General features: G+C 43.7%; 1 protein-coding gene across 3 annotated transcripts in view; it reads left to right on the forward strand.

Annotated features, from left to right (window-relative positions):
• LOC128872533 (uncharacterized) overlaps positions 1-22920 on the forward strand; it is a 357175-nt gene that overhangs the window by 174275 nt on the left and 159980 nt on the right. For all 3 annotated transcript variants that reach the window (XM_054115334.1, XM_054115335.1, XM_054115333.1), the window contains exon 4: positions 22516-22716. In XM_054115334.1, the coding sequence (XP_053971309.1) occupies positions 22516-22716 (201 nt within the window). The remainder of the gene's footprint in view (positions 1-22515; positions 22717-22920) is intronic.

Below are 22920 nucleotides of genomic sequence, written 5' to 3' on the forward strand. Positions count from 1 at the left end.
AATAATCACAGCTCTGGGTTTGATTATACCGTCGTCGATTTCCGTTGGACTGAAATCTGCACGGTGATAAAACTTTCGTTCGTACAGGGTGTCCTCGAACGATGGCACATCGGCCGATACCGTCGAGTCGTGTTTAATTCCTCAATTTCAAAGTCGTCTCGAAGCTCAACGCGTTCTTCTGAATTTTTCTTGACTGGAACATCGAACTCTGGAAGGTGATCTCCAATTTTGTGGTTATCTTGATATTTTTTTAACAAGTTTCTTAGTTTTTAAAGTATTCTAGAGCTATCATTTTATTGCGAAGCGCATTTCTACCCTGGGACAATTTTTACCACTTTTATCACTCGGTACAATGGAATTGCAGGATTAACATGCGACGACACCAGGTTCATATCACGTTACCTTCCACGAGTGTCTCACGTTACTCGTCTTTCCCAAGTTTTTCGAGCTTCCCTGTCCCCACTTCTTTCACCTTCCTACGTTTGTTAGACCTCCGAGAGGTCAACGCGATTCCGCAGAAATTAAGATCTCAATCACCGCATGCGGCGTGCGTTTTCCCGTCTTTAAACGAGTCTCGTTGTCGTGGAACGATTTGCCAGCGCCACGTAGACGACGCACATTAAATCTCCACGAATCCTTAAGCCCCCGTGAGATCCTTCCGGGCTCTCGTCTTCGTCGCACCACCCACGTGGCCGGAGCTGTCGAGCCACCGATCCTTTTCATCCTAAACGAGCGATTCAAAGCTCGACGTAAGGTAAATCCCCCGGCATAGTCACGGAGAAGTCGTATATATTTCGCCTGTACCACATGCTCGCACAGTCCGAGCTTCCTTGCCCCCTCTTGTGCACCGTGTGTGGTCCTTTTATATAATTTGTTCCCGGTCTCCTCCTCCTCCTACTCGTCCTCCTTCTCTCTGGGTCCGTGTCCTCATGCTCCTCTTTTTGGACGATTGCGTCGAGCCACTTCTGGGAATGTTTGCTCTCCCTTCGCGACCAGACGTCTCGTGGAACGGGAAAACATGGAAAAATGGAAACCTTTCTGGCCTTAAAAAAATGTGAAATACGTAGTTCGTACCCTTGTCAAGCATGACACGATATTATTTAGATTTCAGAATAGGCAGAGGATTATGGGTTGATAGGTTTTGATGGTGTTATGGATCGTTTCGAATATAAGGTATTGTCGAGTCTTTCTAGTTTGAGATTCAAGGCATCTGGAATTCACTTTCTTCAATTTTTTAAAAATCATTGACTCCTCAAATATACTGGATGAGCTACAGTCATTTTTCTTATTGAAATGAAATCACTGCGCTTTTATCTTACGAAAAACTAGATTAAAATTTCAGATGATAAGTGCAGATACTCATGCTCATGCCTTATACCTACTTTATACGTAATTACTATTATTATTATTACACGTATTGTATTTAAAAAAAAAAGGTATATTAACTACCTGTCATTTTCATTTCGTTTTCCCTTCGATATGAATGCCAAATGAGAACGCCGTCACCCTGCTACGAATGCTTTGATTGGACTTTCTATCGTTCATCGGGCAGGTAAAAAACGTTCCTCGCCTCCTATCGTTAACTCGTCGTAATGCTTATCATACAGGAGTATAATAATTGGTAGACGAACGTTCGCGGGTTAATGGACAGCGACAGCTTTCTCTGTGCAAACTCTTTTGCGACGATTTCATTACGTTCTCTGTTCAGCCTCGGGCCAGCTCGGGCAAAAACCGTTTCGAGCACGCCCGCGAAACAAACTCCCCGGCCAGTTCGTAACAGCCCGTAATTGTAGGTGTTCCCTCGTGGGAACCCCATCGCGGTGGAGAAAAAAGTACTCTTAAGTATCATTACGCGATACTTAAATCCGAGCATTATGACCAGGCGCGTTTAGAGGAGCGCGGCAGCGTATCGCTAATGCCTCGCGTTTGCATGCCCACGAGGAGGCGAAAGTGGACGCGAGCCCTGCGAGTCAGCATCGCGTAGCGTCACAGGGGTAATCGATACTCGTCGCGATTCACTCGTAAATCATGCGACCGTCCTCGACGTAGAGGGTCCCGTCATTTTTCCGTGACCGTTTGGCTCCGGAGCTGGCCATAAATCTCCTAGTTAGCGTGAAAGTCTCGAGACTTGGGAACGCGAGCGGACCGCCAGGGAGGAATCAATTATGCCACGAATTATGCCTCTCGATGCCCTGTGCTCTTGTCGAAGTAGACACATGGAGGGTCCTTCGGTATGTCTCTGACCTTTGGGAAAATGGAGATAGCTAGAAGGATCTGTGAGGATTATTGCGCTTTGCGAGCAAAAAGATGAGAAGCGAAGGTTGAGAACCACTGGGGAAACTTAAATATGTTGATCTTCAAGAGAAACCCTATAGTTTGAGTACCATGAAGGTATACTTTCGAGTAAAAATTGAATTGGTTGAGATCCACTGTGAAACTTAAGTATATTAATTTCTGAGAGGAACCCTCTTATTTAAGTACCATGAATGCATAGTTATTATGAAGAATATCGACACCATCAATATTCTTAGCCCATGTCTCATCTTTCTTTCTCCCTGCAATACATTATACTCATACAACCCCAAAATTTTCTTTATTCGACTAACAATCTACCAATACAACTAAACGTAAAAGAATGTCACTTCTTTGAGTATAAAAATAGCTGAACTTCATAACATGCATCCGCATATGTAGCTAACAATATTAAACCGCAAAAGTATGAGAACGTTTGCCGCTTAGTTAGTCTCCTAACTAAGGGATCCTCCGACTATTATTCTTGGAGCGACGTGTGCACGGTTTATCAACGAACGGCTTTCTATTCATAATTTTCGATCGAGCTATAAAATGATGGCCTGAAACTCGTTACCGCGTGTGTCTAAGCCTGCGGAGCCGACGGTCCTCTGACCGGTCGTTATCGGCGTACTTATCGAAGCCATTTCACCGGTCGATTCGTAAAGAGCGCGTTGCCAGCGAGCGATTGGTCGCCTAACGATCGCCTGTATTCATCCGCGTCGTACCATTCAATTTTCCACGAGGAAAAGAAGGGCGGGAGAGCGAGCTAGGAGTTCCCACGCGACCGTTCGTGGTCCATGAGATCGGCCGCGGCCTCTCACGTTCCCCGTCGAGTGAAAGAGCCTCCAGTTCTGTCGCTTCGCGCGTCATCGGCACGAAAATTCACGTAAATGGCCACCCCAGGATATATGTGCTCTTCTCCTTATTCGCGCAATCCAAAGGTCGTTGAATGCTTGTTGAAAGATTTCTGAAGAAACAACGTGTAGAGGGTTGTTACACCTCGACTCCTACAGTTTGTTTACTTGGAACGAATGTGGAACTTATACTTTATTGCATCGAGAATATCGATGCATTTCAATCTAATCTTTTTCTCCATTTTTGTTGCAGGTACGTATGCGTCAATTTGTACCGTATTGATAATTCTTGCCGAGTAACACGGGGTAAGTGCTACCACTAGGTCAGTTATCAACAAGTGAAGTATTTCTTTGATAAAGTAGAGTACTCTGTCGATGAGACTCGGAAATGCAGAATTTCTTGATTGATAAAGCTGATCGCGCTATCAGCAAGTTCTACATTGCCGAGTCTTACACAATATTATCAACAGTTTCCCCTACCTTATAGGTTTATACTTTCAACATAGAAATCACGGATCTAGCTCCTCATTGATCGTTCCTCTTGCACACCAAACAGCTTCATTTCTCTTGGCGTCGAATTTATCGCGCGTCGCTTCGGCAATATTTGCACTTAAATGGGAAGAGGTTAATCACTCGTCGTCGACCTCTTCAACCGGGGCCATCTTCCTCGCCAGTGGTTTCCGCGCGAAAATCGCTCGCTCACCGTTGGCGCTTTCATTGTCAGGCCGTTAGAAAACCATCGAAGTCGATACCATGCTCGCGACACACACGTACACGCGCATACGGCGATTTCTTCGGTAGACCTATAATTTAACGCGTGCTGCCAGGTTTTCCTCGATAACCGTTGGCCCACTGGCCGGCAACGGTTATTTCACACGTTATACCGGGTCGTTCGATTCAATTTCCGGTCTCTGTTTTCGTTTCGGCACGCTCTCCCCTCCCGTTCCCCGACTTTCGTTCGTCTACTTTCTCGTGGCTGTCGACAAGGATGATTTTTTTTGTGAATTTTGGGAATGTAGGTCAGTGGTTTACAAATGGTTAGGAGTATTTAGAAAAGGCTTCCTAAGGAAATGCTGTTTGAATTACTTGCTTGAAATTAAAAATTAAAGTAACATAGGTACGTCAAGATATAAGTGGTACGTTGTTACATTCTTTTTTCATTTGGAAGGATATTCCTTTAAAAATTAATTTCGATATACTGACTTTACCTTTTCTTCATGTTTAGTGCATTACAATTTTTAATCAAGAATTCTTATTCTATTTTTCAAAGTGTCATGCACATTCTAGAGAACGTAAAATCTAGTTAAAACATTTATAGATCTCTTCTTTACATTCATGCAAGCCTCTATCTATTTACATCCCTATCAATATACTTCCACAATTAAACCACAATCCACCCAAACCACAAAAACAATTAACCCCGTTATTTAAAATCAAAATAAATTTCGAAACAGATTTCCTCCATAAATCTCCCAACTCCGTACGGGAAGATAATTGATAACCCACCTCGACCTCGCGATACTTCATCCCCGTCGCACGCTTGCACACCATACTTACGCTAAATCAACAATTAACTCGATTAAATTCCAACGGCGATCGGGGTTTCTCGTGCCGGTAATTATACACATTGTCATCCGAATTAAACGTTTCTCTCGACGAGCGTTTAATCGAGCCCCTGTAACATCTTCCCGGCCGAGACACGAAATTAATGAACGGGGCTCCTTTGACGTCTACCGATGCCGGAACGATCGATCGCCAGGCGTAATTGCGAACGATATTCGCGAACAATCAGTGGGGGGAACGTGGTTCCAAACACGTGTGGCTGCATCGGTATGCAAACCGGTCGTAATTCATGCGGCTGGCCGGCGCTTATGAGTGCCCCCCGCGGGTTTTATGCGCGCGGCGTTTTGAACAATGAAAACGGCTCTACTGAAATATTGTAATGGTGGACCGTGATGCATCGCCGCGGCGCCCTCTGTTCTCACGTGTAGCAGGATCTTTGATTTTCGCGTGGCATACCGGAAGTATTGCTGCACGCTGACTGGATATCGTAGAGCATAGATCCATCGTGATCTTTCCTTTCATTCGATCCTTTAATTTGGATTTTAGTAGCTCCCATTTGGGGAGAGGAAGGCTTGAAGAATTGAGTGATAAAGGTTTGTAAAGTGGATGCTGAAGGAAGGTGATATACCAGAAGAATCTTAAAAATCGTTAAATTAATAAATTATTGTTTCCTGAATCCTTAGGAATTGTCACCGTGTTTGAATACACACTCAAATTCATAATGGTACAAATAAAAGCAGTTATATCATCGTGTCCAGTGTACCGTGGAGGATTTAATCTTAACTTTAAGAAGAATTCGAAATGTGTACTTCGGTCGCCCATAAATAAAATCGTACCGGACCCAGAAACTCCAATGCGACAAAGAACACCTTTGCTTTCTCTCCATTTTTTTATCTTGGCAATTAAGGCACACCCAAACAATATATATATATATATATATATATCGACGTATCATTTATTACATAAAATTGCTCAATCGTCCAGATTACGAGTTCTTGTTTTACGGAGTCGCAGCGACAGCAAAGGTGGGCAAAATTTTATTCGAGTAATAAATAACAACCAAAATCAACGTAATTTCTGACCTTTATTTTATCGCACAGGTCAATTTTTATTTCAGTATATTATATCATCCTGCACGAGATACTGGAGATTAATGAAAGGAGAAGATAAACTGTTACTGTTTCTTAATAATTAAGTGGAAATTCGGGTTTAATGTTTGTTATTTATTATCGTATTACACAGTCAGTTTTGGAGTGCTTGAAACGCTATACTAAAACAATTGTTTCAACAGGATTTACACCTTGTTATTAAGAAAGAAAATTATCTACTCTTGACACTTCTTAATCTTTAATTTTCATATGCACATTCGAAAATATTTCATTGATTCTGTCAATCTATAATTAAATCTTCGCAGTCTACTAGACACTGCTCATAAACTATTTTACATAAAATTATTACACTATTCCTAGCATAAATACATCGCTTGAAGTTTGTTTTTTATGATTTGCTATACATTGAAAGTCTTTCTAAATAACTAACGAGGTCCCAAGTATCGTACCATTGTTAAAGCTCTAATTTTTATTCAACGAGTAACGGATAACTGTTCACCTTTTGTAACGTTCCTCGAAATTGTTGTCTACATAAAAACGCCCCTCATCTTTCGCTAGCGTAAACGTTTCCTCGAGCGGCGTGGCCGCGTTGCGCAATGCAATTTCGCGCGCGTGTGACGCATTTCTCTCGTGCCGGTCGGTAACATACGTGCATCGTCGCGGCGATTTCTTTCCTCGCGTCGGATCGAGAGCCATCTCGATTATGCAAAAACAATTATCTCCGCTCACGTATAAGGAGCGCAATTATTAAGCCGGTTAAACGGCAGCCGGCGTAACTTGCGAAAGCGGCATAAAACCGTGCGCGTTGCGCCAGCGACTTCTCCCAGTGGACGTTCGTTTCATCCCCATTTTTTCCCCCCTCGACTGGTTCTCCAGCGATGAAAAAAAATATTAGACCCTTCGAGGCGACATTCGTGACATGATTTGTTGGAGCTCTTGAGCAATATAGGGTAGAATTTGAATTGTGGTAAAATTGTATTTCATCTCGGAAGAATAGAAATTGGATTATATTATTGTTCTTACTATACGTATTATTATTCTATTTGTCATTGATTATTGCAAGTGTAGTTGGCAATATTTGTTGAATGGTCCCATAGCATTTTATTCAGAGAATTATTCTTCATGTTACTCTTTGTATTTTGATCTACCTTTGCTCTAATTTAAAAAATAATAGCAACCAAAATAATTGAAAGAAATTCTATAATACATTTGTTTATTCCTTACCACCAGTAGACACCTAATAGTCGACAGTAATGTTCCTCATCTCTTGACGAATTAGAGCAAAACACATTTTTACTCCAATTTGCCAAAAAAAATAAATAGCCTAGAAATTAAAACTAGCCAAACAGGAAACGTATACCGGAGGTAGGCCACTCATGGTTACTACGGTACGGTGACACAGGTTTACGAGCAGCGTTCGTGAAACGGCAAATCGATTATGGCTGGCCAACACTCCTATGAATCGGTCGTTAATTCCGATATTCCGATATTATAGCGCATTGTTCATCCATTATCCCGCTTCTGCTCCGGACTCGCTCGATCGTTATCGCGGGAACGGGCCTAGCGGTTCGTTAAATTAACAATGAATTATCCAGGCAATGCATTCGCGTTCTTGCGAGCACGCGAGGGAAGATCTAGAGGGTAATTTAAATAACTTAAACCTGAAGGAGAGTTCGCGGAATTAGAACAATGATGCGTTAAACAAAATCTTGGAGCCTATCAATGAAATACTAACATTTACATGTAGACGTTACTTCTTGAATTTGCATTTTTAAGTAATAATTTTGTAATAGAATTTGCATACAATATTACGAGAATTTTTAGACAATATTCCATACTTTAAAACTCAAGAGTGTTGATTAATTAAAAATATCAAGTTTCTGCACCGGTACATGTTAATCCCTGGAGTAAAATAGTGATAAAATCGGTAAAATGTACTGATTTTTAAATCTTCCACGCATTCAATAGTCTTCATTCAATCACAACCAATCTAAACGAAATGAAACCACAAACAATTAATTTAAAACAAAAATCTCTCTCGAAAATTCCTCCCCATAAAATTTTAGCTTTCCTATCCAATTCTCGCTATCAATAAACCAAAGAATCTTCTAAAAATTCTGCATGGAACGTCGCTAACCCGCCGTTCCCACCGCGACGGCAAAAAGCAGCGCGAAGATCCGATCCACGAGGTCTGTTAGCAGGATAAAGATCTCAGCAGTAATAATAGCAACAGTGACAATTGCATCACGGTAAACACTAGCATTTGCGAAACAAGCATTCGCGCAGAAGCCGAGGCACTCCGAGGGAAGGCATTAAGTACACGCCACCGATTCCACTCTGCGGTGTGCCCCGATCGAACAGATGAATAATGAAGTTCCTTTCATCGCGCTGATGACCGGTTGAGAGAACCCCGCCGCTGTTTTTACCCCCGGTCCGCCTGGATGACACATGTAATAACAAACTGCACGCAACCGTGTCGATGCAACGCACGAAGCACGAAGTCGTGGGCTGGCGATCGTCCCAGCAAAGTATAGATCATCGAGTCGAAGCGATTTTCGACCGGTCGACGAGTGCGTTCGAGCTGCTTTATTTGCTGCAGTTTGTCGAGGAGCGTGTCTACGAACACTTCGAATCTTACTCAAGGACTCCGCCGCTCGTGGAAAAAGTGCACTCGAGTTCCGGATGGATAGATCATCGAACCCTGAAGACCTCCGCTGCGGTGGCATCGATGGCTGTGGTCTGCAACAGAGATTGCACTGTCGGCTATCTGCTCTTTTATTTTCGTTGAGATTTGTTTTTACTGCGGAGATGTGCGAGGGTGTACGCGCAAGATAAGTGGAATATATGTTGGCAGTTGTGGAACAGAGGCAGAGTTCTGCTTGAGTACTAACTAACCTCAAGTTTTGAATGGGGTCATTGGAATATTCATTGAATTAAGAGTAAGTTCTTGTGAATTAAATAGTTTGGTATGGCAGCTTACAAATCTGAGGATCTATGACTTCTAGGAAAAGATTTATTGTAGCATCTTTTCCTTAGCGGTAGAGTTAGGGAGATTGGTCTCAAAGAGAATAACCTAATTAACTAGATAGTTCCCACGCCTCAAATGAACTATTCGATCCAATAAATTAATGACTATGCAAAAGAAAATGGCTTCCTCTACCCAGGAACGTTTTTATTTTCCATCTCGCCGAGCATCGTCGAAACAACACAACTTACATTGAAACGCTCGAAAGGATCCTCGAGGGGGGTACCCAGGTCTGATTATTTTGCAACCACGTAACCTAACACCCATCAGAATGCACGTAACTGTACTTGCCACAGAAAAAGAGACTGAAACAGATACTGCGCCAGTTGCACCCTGGTCACTGGATCGCCGCTGGATGAACGGATTCTCGATAAAAGCGAAATAACAGCGATAGAAACGAATGAATGGGAAGAGATTACCGATTTGTCGACGGTTAAAGGAATAATGAGACCTGGAGGGAGCTTCAACGAGGAGGAAAGGTAGCGTGCCACGGAGGAACGAGCGTTCGTAATGACAGTACGCGGCTGGGATGCATGCGTGCACCTGGGGAGGCTGGCCTGAGGTCCCAGGTAGAGGAAGATGGCGGATGGTTCCTCGTCGTGTCCCTTACGGACCCGGCGTTGGTTCGAGGAAGCCTCTTTGCGAGAGATTGCAACTGTGGATCGCCCGGGGATGAGCGTTACGAGGCCTCCGGCAAAATATGTAATGGGCGATTTAGTGGTTGCCTCGTGTGGACAACGAGGACTGATGGACCTCTAGCACTTTGTAGGCATTTACTCGGAACGAGATACATTGCGTTTCTGTGTATCCTGAGGTGAACTGAGCAATTGGTAGCAGCGCAATACGAATATTAAGATGATTAAATGGAGGGATATCCATGGATATAGCCTTCCTTGAACCAACATGTACAATAATTTATTATTCGAACGGGAACAAGTATTTTTGTTCGAAAACATTCTTGCACCTTGGCAGAAGGCATCTAAATATACCCACAAAATTTGCAATCCAGACCATGAAGAGTTTCCTTGAAAAAAAATGTTTAATATCATCCAATTCCTTAACTCGAAAAAGATAGATCTCCTACCATTGTTTAGAACTTAATCCAGACCAAACCCATGAGTTGCATACTGTCTGAAACACCTCCTACAAGTATGTTTTACTCGTGATAATCGGGTAACTCGGGTCTATACTTTACTCGTGACCCACGGAATCATCCAAATTGTCTCGCAGTGGAACAAGACTCTCTCACACTTAAAGTTCGAAACGAGCTTCGGGGAGCTATAGTGAAAGAGCCCCACCGCGTTGCAACCGCACCTCTATGGAGTCGAAGAGCGCGTTATTAACTGCTTAAATGAAGACACGCCAATTTACAACCGCGCCTCGAACCAGTTGACGGGCGCGTTCAGGCTCGAAAGCATTCATCAGGGCGCAGCGAAATTCTTCCATGGTTACGCCGCGTAGCTCGTTACTACGTGGTTATCCTCTATTTTCCACCAGGTATCCGGCCAATGCAAATATCACGGTGCTATGAAGTTATTATGCCCGTTAGGTACGAACTTAAACGATGATAAAGCGTGGTCTCGCAGATTTCACCATCGGAGAACAGTGTCGAGCCGATTCCGTCCGAAAGGAAATTAGCTCGACCAGCTCTGATCGATGGACGCGATACTCCAAAAATAGGTATTTTGGGGAAATTAGATTGAATCGATTGGTTTTCATTTTATATAAATAAAATTCCTATCAGGTATTGGGAATTCTGTTGCGAAACATTTTCAGAGTCAGGATAGCACCACCCTCTTAAGTCTGGTTATTTTAAAAATTATTCATTTTGTCAGCATACAAAAAACATGTTTTATATCATAAAAGCATGCTAAACAACCAGTAGAAATCTCGAAAGGGTAGATTGTATCGTTTACCTCTAATGAATTCCCCCAAAATGTTCGTTTGTCGAACCCCTTTCTTTCTTAAAAAATAACCATCACCTTAAAGATACGTTGCAAACACGTGGCATATTGAAAGCGTCCATGACAGAGGTTAAAGTCACCGCGCCGTGAACTTAGCTCCACGAGAGGATGCGGTCGATTCGATAATCAGAGGCAGGATGCGTCTATCTAGGGGGAGACGTGGCTGATCGTTCGCCAACAAAGAATGCCGATAACGAAATGATTGGCAGTCCACTAATTAAACGATGCAATTTACTTGCACGCTCTATATTTAGCTGCGATAATCGCCAGAGCTCGTTCGCGAGAGTTGCTTCAATGGAAATGAACTGCGGAGCTCGTTCATCCCAACTACGCCCGACAACTTTCACAATCTCTTCCGACGCGCGCGAAACGCTCAGATGCAAACAATACGACACCCAATCGCTCATAACGTATCTAATGTTTATTGACGACGGTTATTCTTTATTTTATTTTACTTATTTAGCCATTTCGTTCGTCGTGAATGAAGACTAGAATCATAAACCACGGCGATCAAACTGGAGGAACCAATGGGGATCGAGAAAGCTTTCTAGTTTATTGCCCGACGATTGGACGAGTTAACGGACAGATGTCCAAAGAATAAATTGAAAGATCGGGTTGCAACGTTTTATTAGGTAGTTGTTCCTTTGTTCAACTGTCAGATCTGTTGCATCGGAATTCTCTTGTAGAATTTAGATTGGAGCTACATGTTTGCAGGTATTTGATGAAGTTTACGAGTCTGGACTGGTTGCAATTCATTGAACTGTAAAGATAAATTCTAAATGTTGTGGTGATTGTTTCTTTGTTCCTTTTACATTTACACTCTATCTTCAGAAGTTTGGTTGCTTTTACCACTTATTGACTACGAGTGATTCAAGATAGACTACACAACTGATCCAACATACTAAACTCCTTATTTTGGTTAGGCCAACTAGGTACATGTCGAAAATCTTTTTTTTTATAGCATATTCATAAATCTTCAAGATTATGGCTGTTATCAGAGGTGTCTACAACCACACAAGGTCTCAATCCCTGAAAACCACGATCACAACATGCCAAACTCCCCTCATACCCCTCTTGGCAGCCCGCGGCTGTGTCATAATCAAATCCTTCCATCATTTAAACCTGCTTAACCCAGCGCATGTCATCTCCACGGACTCCGTACTCTTACACGTTAACCATACTCGCTGAAGACCCGTGCTTACATCCTCAGCTCACGAACGGTCCATTAGTCGTACGCGTGCCCTTTCATTCGCTAATGATAGCCTGTCGAGTTTAGAGCCAACTATCCTCCGCGTCTCAGCATTTCGTCAGTCGCTTCTTCCAGGAAATCGGCAATCCACGGATTCAGGTAGGGAAACGTGGCAGGCAGGGCATCGAGGATGGTGATCTAGGTTGAAACTGCGACTGCCTCGCAGAATGGATAACAATCGCGATAATTTTACCCGTGAGAACGATAATTGCTACGGGGATGGGCGAGTTAATCGGTCGCCATTATATCTTCATCTAATGTCACATCGAATAATGAGCTTGTTGCATTAGCCAGGAAAGATGGCGGAGACGGTGGACATACTGTAAATTACCTTCTTTGCAGTAGTACACAAAAGGCATACTTTTATTGCTTGGTTTTAGAGGGTATGAACCTCGGGTTGACTTCTTCGGGATCATTGTTCGATACAATTAATTATAGGCTGTTGTGGCCGAGGATACTCTGGGCTTCCCTAATTTGAAAATGGAGAGAAATTCGATGCTAGTTTCTTTTTTATCTTAGAAGTGTCTTATTGGAAAGTTAGGGTCTATGATGGTACTTGAAGAAAGCTCAGGCATCGAAAAACTCAGAATTCTTGGGTGGAGTTTGTCAACAGGGATCCAATGAGTGTAAGTTCTGCGTATAGTGTTCAAGAGCTTCGAAGTTTCGCAGCTTCTAACCTCAGCAAATGCAAATGGATATCGTACTCTTGCCCCCAATAAAGAAAGAAAACCGTTATTTATTAACTTTACCAAATACCCCTGATGCTATATGCCAAAGAACGACTCCATAAGCGTTGAATGTTTTCCGGGTGAAACCGCGAGCCGATTCGCGATTTTGTTGCTCCGTTCGCGATCGATCTCTGACACAGTCGCGCCGCGGTTGGATAGGATCTGTTTGGCGACGACAATGTCGAAAGTTGCCTCGATTTTCTTTCGCGAGCCGCCGGAACTCGTGTCCAGTCCTTATCTGTCACGTGTGAGAGCGCTGTTTATGATATCTGATCGGTACGCGACGCGGTCGCGCTGTCGCGTTGAACGTTTATCTCGGCGAATGATAGATGTCCAAGGATTTCTTAATGTTTCCAACGGTTTTGCTGTGCTGGACGCGGAGTTTCGGTTCTGGGGCAGACTTCCTGCATAATTAAAACGGAAACTTACCGAGGAGGCCCTGTCGTAGACCTGGGGAGTCTAGAACTGGAAGTACGACCAACTCAAACAACTTCCAACTTCAAAGGAAAGAAAAAAAGGATCTTGCTACATTATAGATCAAGTGGGCACATTCCTTTGAACACACTTTGCTCTTTAAACTAGAAGTACAACCAACTCATACAACTTCTAATCTCAAAAAAAATAGAAAAAAAGAATCCTAGTGCCTTATAAACCGAGTGTACACATATTCCTCTGAACACTGTTTCCCCTCCAATCTCAAATAAGTCTTGGTGCCCTTAACAATTCCATCTGATTCCATCCAACTCTCTCCGATTCAACACGCTTCCACCGAAACGAGCATCCTCGGATACAATTGCGTTCGAAAGCGACGCGAGGAAACTATCTCGATGATCAGGGTCAGATGGAGACGAGTCGACAGGACAGCGACACTCGTAAAGCAGCTGGATCGCACGGATTAAACCGCGTCAAAGGGAAAATCGCGCGAAAAAGGTTGCCGTTGGAACGAGCGCGAGCGAAGCTGGTGAAACGTGGGGAACGCGACTCGATCCGACAGCCAGTGGTACGACACGGGGATCGCGATAAAGCGACGTGTTAATCGGTATCCGCGATCGCCCCGAACGGGACTTGGACTTATTAACTCGATACCAGCGATGAATCGATCGTAATTCATGAGACGAATGCTCGAGAGAGGTAGCCGGGTACGCATGTGATCGCAGATATCGCGATAATGAATTGCATCGTCGCCTCAAATGAGCCCCCACCTTATGCCAGTAAGTGATCAGGGAACCTTGCCAGCAGAATCCAGCAGGATTCTTCCGCACAGAGGCTCCTGGAACGCTTAACGAAGACGTTAGACGCGATTCTTTAATGGGGAAGCTACCTCGGACAGGTGACAACTATTGCCATATTTAATTTAACAATTTTCCTGTGGTTTATTGTACATGTATCGAATAGAAAATAATTTTTTATTTAGTCTTTTTAGAATGACTTTCTAATTTGACATAGCGAGATTTTTAGGTATGATTAGACACAAGATAAAAACCCAAATATATTTATTTTTTACGCGATATATTGCTATTCTTTACCTCCCTTAATGGTTTATACTTTTTGTAATCCATCTATCGCAGCTGATGCTACGTTCCCTATTCAAATATCAAATTCAATCCTGAATCACAATTGAATATTCTTACATAACGTCCACAATGTCGTCGATTTATCAATGAAACAAATTATAATATACATAATGGAGGTAAACTCACGTCTTCGTTTCAAACATCTTCGACGATTAACGTACGAAAGAGTTGCGCAAGGGTTTAATAACCACGTCTCGAGTGTTCGTCGCGCGCTCGCGAGGAGAACTGACGCTGACACTAATTACAGGTAATCGTCATCCGTTATTTAAAACTGCATTTACTGGTATTACGTAACGTCGATGATCGTCGCAGCTGTACGCCGTCCACGCGACACCTGAGGATTTCACTCTCTCGAGTAGAGGCCTTCTGCGTCATTCCGTTGTAAATCGCTGCATTTACTCGAAATTATTATGCCGAGTTATTATGAATGAAGATTGTTAAGGCAGGGGCTATCGTAATATTAAGACATTATTATTATATATAACGTTAACATTAATTAATAAATTATTCTAACGTTAAATCACATACATCCCCGCGGGAAAAATGTTCGGAGAGCCTCCAGTGTTCCTCGAATCGTTACTTCTGGTCGCGTCCAATTATTCATCGCTTAACCTTTCGTTCTCTAGGAAGTGTTCGGCTAGTGGCCGCGACTAATCGCGGAAGAAACGTTCCTTCAAAACGACCACTAAATTGCCGTCAACGTTTAAAACGCGTCGAAGACGTCCAATAAGGAACCATCAACGCGTAACAGAAAAGTCTGTCTGCGATATTCCATCTGGTCCGACGAAGACGTTAAAAATTTACGCGATGTTCACCGTTTCTTAGTTTAACTACAACTTGGGAGGCATTAGAGTCTCTCGAGTTGTTCTTGTCTCTTTCCCCGTCGGTCGGTTTGTTTCCTCGTTGGTCCGTTCTCCGTTTACGGCGGCGAGCGGTTCGTTCGTGAAGGAATTATAAGAATTAATACGCGAGCCACTGGAAACATTCGACTGTCGCTTTCTCTTTATCATTCGCGTTTAATTAGTCCGCGGATACACGCCGCGACACGATGAGAGAAATTCCTGAACACGCGAAACGTACATTAAGCGCATCGTTTTCTGCTTCCGATCGTTCTTTCGCGGCGAGTATGCGCTCGAATGTGGGAAAGTCGAATTGGGATGCTCGCCGTTTTCCGTGGACGCGTGTTCGTGCTTTCGTTAACAAGGATGGTCTTGTAAGTAATCGTCGCAGCTTTTAAACGGCAGGTGCGAAAGTTGGAGTTAAAGCGATAAACCACCTTTGACCGATATGTTCAACAATTTTTTTGTTGAATACAACCGACTTCATGGAAGATCCGTTTACTGGCGTTTATTGTTCGTATATTGGATGATAAGAAAATAATTTTTATTTGGATTTTTTAAATAGAATAGAGGAGTTGGAGCCATCGCGCAGTACAATTGACGAAGAAAGCAGCCAAGGTATTTCCCGACGCCGCCATCGCGAAATCGTGTACACGGTGGCTTCGTCATGCGCGGAGACAAATACACGCGGTGTCCCACGCCAAATAGGGCGAACCGCGGAATGGAGATCCATTGTGGAGTCATTTGAAAAGCCGCAAAGGCCTATTGCGCGTGTCGCCAGAAACGAGCGGCTCTACGCCAACGCCGAGGCGGCAGCGCTAAAAGACATCCTGAGACCTAATCTGCATTTTAAACGAGCCGTGCTCTCGTTGGACTCCTGCGTGCGCGAGAAGGGAATCTCGCACGCCACTCTTCGAGGCACGTTGTACGCTTTTGTACGCTTCGTATTGCTTTCTCCTCTCGCGTGTTCGCCGCTTGGGACATTGAATCGCGTTTCATGGAGATCGTGTACGCGCGACGACGGGAAACGTTTTTGGGAGACGAGATGATTTAAGAAGAGGAAGATGTTAGGCGAGTGGTGTTGTAGTGGTTATGACATCAGAATGTGGGGGTGAGGCAGTACGATTATGATAATGGCGTTGAGACTTCACGGTACCTAGACGAGCTAAACATAACATAGAAGCTACTAACTTGGGAAGATACAAACTTGAGAATTTCCTCAGTTTAGCAAATGTTTGTTTTGCATTAGATTTTCTTCAATGTTGCAAAAGTTTCTTTTCCATGTGACAATATGCTTCTCGCTCCACCTCGCTGTTTGATCTAGCACATATGTCCCACTATCCTGGACGAGAGCAGTTAAACGATCTGGATCTTTATCACGCCAGATCCACCATGTGTTCAGCCAGGATCTTTAAATCCCTCGACTCCTGTATGAATCGAGCAAGCACTGTTTCACTTATGTATATCACTTTGCAGCGAGTGTTTGCCCAGTAGCACAACGTGGCTGTCTTCTAGGCTCAACTTTGCTCCAGTAACATGCACGGAAGTCGTCTGTTCACGTCTGGCGGGGGCACGCGTGAGTAGTAGGAACTAGGATTAACGAGGCTTCGTCAGTCGGTTACAGGCGTCTGTCGCTCTGACGGCATCCGGTACAAGAGCCCTTCTTTCGCGTTTGATCGTTTATTACGAATTCTATCGTTCGATCGAACCAGTACTGTCTCGGTGCTCCTATTTACATCGGTGTTCCTCGTCGTTCTGTTCTGTGCGCTTACACTCGTCGATTTAGATCGGACGATTACACGGATCATTTTGAAGGGGACTCGAAGTGGAAATCTATGCGTTTCCCCTAGGACTATGTTAAAAATATTTGTATGTAATTATATTTAAGAAAATGTTGAAATTGCTTGAGTCACAGTCGTTTATTAAAAGAGAATTGACAAAATGGCGACCTAGCGGGGCAACCTTCGATATACTTTTCTCTTTAATGTACATTATAACTATTCCATATTGAATAAAAAAACAAAACGAATTTTCGATGGATTCGGATCAAAAGGTCCATCCCACTCGACGTGACATAGGATATCAACTTCGAAACAAATTAAATAGGACAATTATAAATTTGACAGAATCTTTCATATACACTTATAAATAAGCATAACAAATTTCAAAGGTTTATATCAAATATTTCAGTTGCAAAGAAATCTTGAAAACGTACCCGTTTGGAGTAAATATACAAGAACCCTTCCAAAATGATGCACTTAAAAGAATTTAGTTTCTCGTCATTAACAAGCATTTCACGACATTTAGTACCGCCGAAGAGTGCGCACGTTCGAGTACCTCCGTTCTGGAGATCAGCCGTCCCCGCGCCAGGAAACAATAAAGGCTCGAGGGCCTGGAACGCCAGCCAGCGACTCGTAAAATCGTCGTTCCCAAGTGGAATATTGCACGCGGGCCGTGTTATATCACTCGTATCGTCGCGATTCGACTCGTAGGCGCATCGAACCTGGCCAATGCTTTCACGACGCTTTACGGTCGGGCTTCTCGCGGCCGCTGCGAGCCAACGCCGTGGCTTAACGATCCGGAGCGCGGGCCCGCGGACTCGGTGAACGTTTGATTTACACGCTTCCTATCTCTGAGTATCCGCCGTACGTTTTCTTCGGAGGCAAAAACACCGAGAGGCCTAGGCGCGACGTAAATTGAAGGGCGCTGCATCGGTAAATCACGGCGCAGTGAAAGCCTGTTAGTTTCGGCGGTAGATACATCTCCACGCGCTCAACGTTTACCGCTAATGAGACACGCCGGTGACAGCCACGGGCCTCGTTTCTTATCGCCTCCATCATAAACGTCCAGCCTCTTGTCGACGCGCCGATTCCGCTCTCGTTGTCGCCGTCCATGCTGATTGCTCGCCGTCCGCGTTATGGCGTTCCCTATCCGATGAAATTGTACGATATTTCCCCCCACCCTTACTTCTACCGGTCCCATTGCGCGATAACCGACTTGATGTGTCGCTGCAGCGACACGTAAGGGGACGAAATGCATCGACTATTAGTTTTTTTGGAAGGGCACGAAGGCAACTTCATTCTTTAATCGAAGGACTCAATAGCATTTCAGTGAAATATGCTGGTAGATTCTTTTCTATGTCGGTTTGAACCTGGTCCATTATTCGAAATTGTTAGTTTAACTTAATGTTCCCTTGGTAGATGATGTTAATTTCTCGTCAGGACATGTTAAAGTAACCTGGAAAGATGACGAGGTAAAGCAGTTCACTTCTGAAGGGAGGAGATGCTCAGTCAGTTGATAAGACAGAGTGCTTACGTCGACATTGCAGAGCACTCCATCGGTAAAGCTCGGTCATGTAGAGCGTTATGTCAGTAAAGCAGATCGTCCTGCTGGTAATACAGATCATTTAGATGCTAAAGCAGATCCTTCCATTGGTAATGTAGAACACGTTGTCCACATCTCCGCCAACTCACACTCCGAAAAACACTGCCATTCGGCCTCTCCATCCGGGTGGTCAGATGTTCGCCAACACGTGACTGTCGGCACCGTCGAAGAGAGGAAACAATGAACCCCGGTGCATTGTTCATTCATTTCGCACTCGTAGCGCTGAGTCCCGGAATCTGGGCCAGTTCCTGCTGGCCCCGACCATTCCTGAGCTACCGTGTTCGATATAAACACGCCAAAGAAAACCGCAACACGTGCCACGCGACAGTGCAACACGCCCGTGCTTAATTAAGCCGCATTCCCGCCCCGATTGCGCAAACTCTCTTCCCCTCTCTCGCGATATGATCTCGCGACGCCGGTGGACACTTGGCGATCGTCACGCGTGAGAAACGCTTTTTCGCGATCGGTATCGAAATTCCATCAGCTTTGCCGGCATTCGAGCCGTCCGACGATTTTTCCCTACGCTCGCGACTTTATTAGAAACATTATTTATCGCTACGATAGCGGATACCCTTTCGGTATCTGAGCGGCGATCGGCGCGCAAGGTAGACACAATAGGCATTCATGCAACGATCACTGACAGACCTTATGGCGAATTAATTCAGGTAACGGATTCTCGAACGACGAGAGCGACTCGTAGAAAATGAGAAGGATGGGGCGTCTTACCACTGGGAGATTTGTGACGTGGTTCTGAGTGTTTTTGTGTAGCTTGTGTAGGTGTCTGCAGGTGTCTTGATTGGTAGAGGAATTTTGTTGCTTTAGAAAGTAATATGGCCAGATGTCAGGGTCTATTAGGTCTGAGGGTCCAATAGATTCTTCAGCTGAGGTTATGATAATTTTTTTTAAATAAATAAGATTAATTCCTCGTCATACGAGGGATCAGTGAAGCACAGAAAATATTACACATTGTAACCACTTGATGATTAATACTTTTCGAAGGACCCGTTTAATTCACATACCCCCGAAATCTTCAATCAAGTACCACAAGTGAAATAAGAATTCATAAATTGAATAATTAAGGAAGCGGAATGCCATCAAGCAACCTAAGGAACTCACTGAACAGAGTCATTCTTCGGCACCTTTGATTCCTGATTCAGTGATCCTTCCTAGACCCACTTTCTGCTTCTTTTCTACAATTAACTTACGTGGATTCGAGACATCGAGTCTCTCCAAACGACGCAAAATTCCTACGGAGCCAGAGGACGATAAAAACTCGCATACCGTTGCGGAATCTTCGTCTCATTTAATTGCCAACAGTCGGCATGCAGGGGAGGTGTGAGCATTCTACCGCTCGCTTTTATCCGCGCGTTGCAGCGTCTAATTGCTTACACTGTTGAGCCGTGCATCGACACACGTGGGCGAAAACACGAGGCTGCTGGAAGGAGCCAGCTCAGCCAGTGTCCTTTCATAGATTCTGACGATCGGCCACTGGAATCTGACGCTTTCCACGTTCTCGGCTTTTCTGAATCGCGAACAACTGGAAATTTCAATAGATATTGACTGGTGTATTCTAGATATCTAATGTAGACAAAAGAATTTGACTGTTGGAGAGGCCTCTAAAGTTCTTTCGAAACTTGAATAAATTTTAAATATTCCAATAGAAAGTTAAAATATATTCCCGTTGAAATATTTTCTTATTCTTAGCGTCGCACCGATTAATTTCACGGAGGAGTTATTTATCAAACACGTTTTCCAAGTTTATAACTTAGAGGAATGTATACCTGATAGGAAGCAAGGGAAATCTAGTCTGTCCAGGTATAATGTGCGTACATATACTCGATTACTTCTAGTTTCTGCAACTTCATAATCCATCATTGTTTTTTTTCTTATCTATACCATAGATGCCAAGATTAAAGACAGATAACCACGCTTTCGTATGCTATTATTTATCAAACTCTGTGTCACATAATAGTAAAACTATCATTCTTATCGCGGAGAAGAAGCTCGTAATATACCTGGAAAAAGCGAATATCATTCTAGGAACGACATTGTCGTCTAAAAATTAACATACACGTTCCTCGAAACGCCGAGTGGATGTCGTACTAAGAGATTACACCGAGGATTGATCACCCATCACGCGTGGAATCTTGTTTCTGACAAAACGAAGGACCGAGCCAGCTGTCGTTTGAACTCGACGGATATCAAAAACGCGTTTACTTCGACGAAGAACGCGATTGTAAAGAGAATACCGGCTATAAACGCAGGTGGCGGTGATCGAGCGGCGTAATAGGCAGTGAAGAGCAGAAGTGGTAAACAGATTTATGGTACACAGCGTAGAATAAGTGTTACGAGCCGCACTTACAGGCAGATGATTGGTACTAGGGAAGGAATTCGTGATGAGTGTCGGGGAATCAGATTCTATGGCGCCGATCTTTCACGAAATGGAAAGAAACGAGGTGTTATACGTAAACTCAATCAAAACAGAGCAAACACATTGGACTAAATAGGATATGACAAATGTCACGTGAACTAAAATAGATATAGTAGACTAAATACTTGAAAAAAATTCTTAATTTTTGGCAGGGTTAGTGGTCCAGACTTTGTCTAGGCTACAGATGCAAGGGCTTGTATTACAATGAAATGCTACTAAATTAATTCGATTTATTTCGGCTCTTGATTATCACAAGACATTTCAATTTTCAAGCCTCCTGTAACCACCAAAAACGAACAAACGTTTTCCTTACATCTCTCCTTTCTTCAACTGCAACTCGTTCATCGCAAGTCGACATTTTCAGTTCACCGTACCGTCCATGCACTTTGACTCGAGCTGCTTCTTTTCCGTCAGAGCGCCTAACGCAACCGTAAACTGATTAAATTCTGGCCGCATTCCCGTTCGCCAGTAGAACGAGGAGAGAAACCGTGGGACGCCGCGGACGGGACATCATTTCGCATGGCGCACGTCTCCACAATTTTAGGGCGTATCCGCGTAACGTTGATTACTCTCTAATCAGCGTGATTAACGTTCCCTCCGCTGGGGGCTTGGCCGCAATTACTCTCCCTTTCGCGTGTAACTTATTTAGAGGAATTTCATTAGCCGCGAAGCTTCCGGCTCGGTTTTAATTAATCGCCCCGATTGTCCGAGGCCTTTCGAACGCCCCTCGCCAGGGAGTTCGAGGGATGGAATTGATGTGGGAACACGGTGTAGGGCGAATTACCGTCTTGCGTGTTTACAAGTTCACAATCTATGGATTTTTATTTGTTCGAACGATTAGCGCTGCGTCCGGCGACCTCGGGCGAGGAGCAATTTGTCTGCCCTGTTGAGCAACTCTGTGCAGGCTAATTGAAAAGCGTAGATTTTCTGGGATGGGACTGTTCGTCGCCTTCGGGTGGAAAACGTACGAGAACGTTCCGAGGTCGCTATTAATTTGTCTCGAAGAAACTGTTTTATTTTTCAAATTAAGGAGACTCTTAACTCTTTGAAGTTAGGTAGGTGAAAAACTGTCCCATCTTTTGCTTGGCTTTACTATTTCATTTAAAATTCTTCATTCATGTAGCAATACTATGAACTAACGCTAAAAATACAATAAATGGAATCAGAAATGTATACAAATCAAGAATTTTATTTTTCTTTTATAATCACGTGCCTCAAAAAGTTAATTGATACGCGAAGATTAATTCCTCGTAATCCTCCATTGCATTTCACTTAATTCATCATTCATAGGCAGTGTTACTTAGCAAGTCTTATGAAAACGTTGCAGATAAGAGAAAAAAATTGCTCGCGAATCCTATCAGACTTACGTTAAGATAGTTGTATAGAAAATGGCAGAGTTTGGATCAGCAATAGTCTGTGTGACGTGATTTATGGCAAAACGATCCAATCGTACGATCAATAGCCCCAGACGATTTCGTATTAACGAGAGTGGTTTGTTTACAGGGAAACGAATCGGTGGTACCAGAAGGCTGGCCTCTGACGCTGGGCAAACGTGGCCTCATCCTGCAGCTAGAAGAGCTTGATTTCTCCGCACTGCGTATCGGGGAATGTCACCTGTGCATACGCAGCGCAGCTGCAGTTGCAACCACCTCGGGGAGCGGCGAAGCGGCCGCCGGTGAAACCGTCGAGCGGAATACCGTCGAGGTGAGTCACTTTCCTTTGTCATTTTTCTTTTTTTCATTTCGATTCACTGTCTGCCAGTCGCCAACATCCACCCGGTACCTAATGTTGCCGAACATCCTATTTTCTAGGATGACATTCCACTTTTTAAAAATTCTTAAATTCAAGTATCAAAGCACTTGGTATAGTCATCATAACTTTTTATATTATATCCCAATTCTCAACTTT

Source organism: Hylaeus volcanicus, chromosome 2 (genome assembly GCF_026283585.1).
Source record: "Hylaeus volcanicus isolate JK05 chromosome 2, UHH_iyHylVolc1.0_haploid, whole genome shotgun sequence".
NCBI classification, from domain to species: domain Eukaryota; kingdom Metazoa; phylum Arthropoda; class Insecta; order Hymenoptera; family Colletidae; genus Hylaeus; species Hylaeus volcanicus.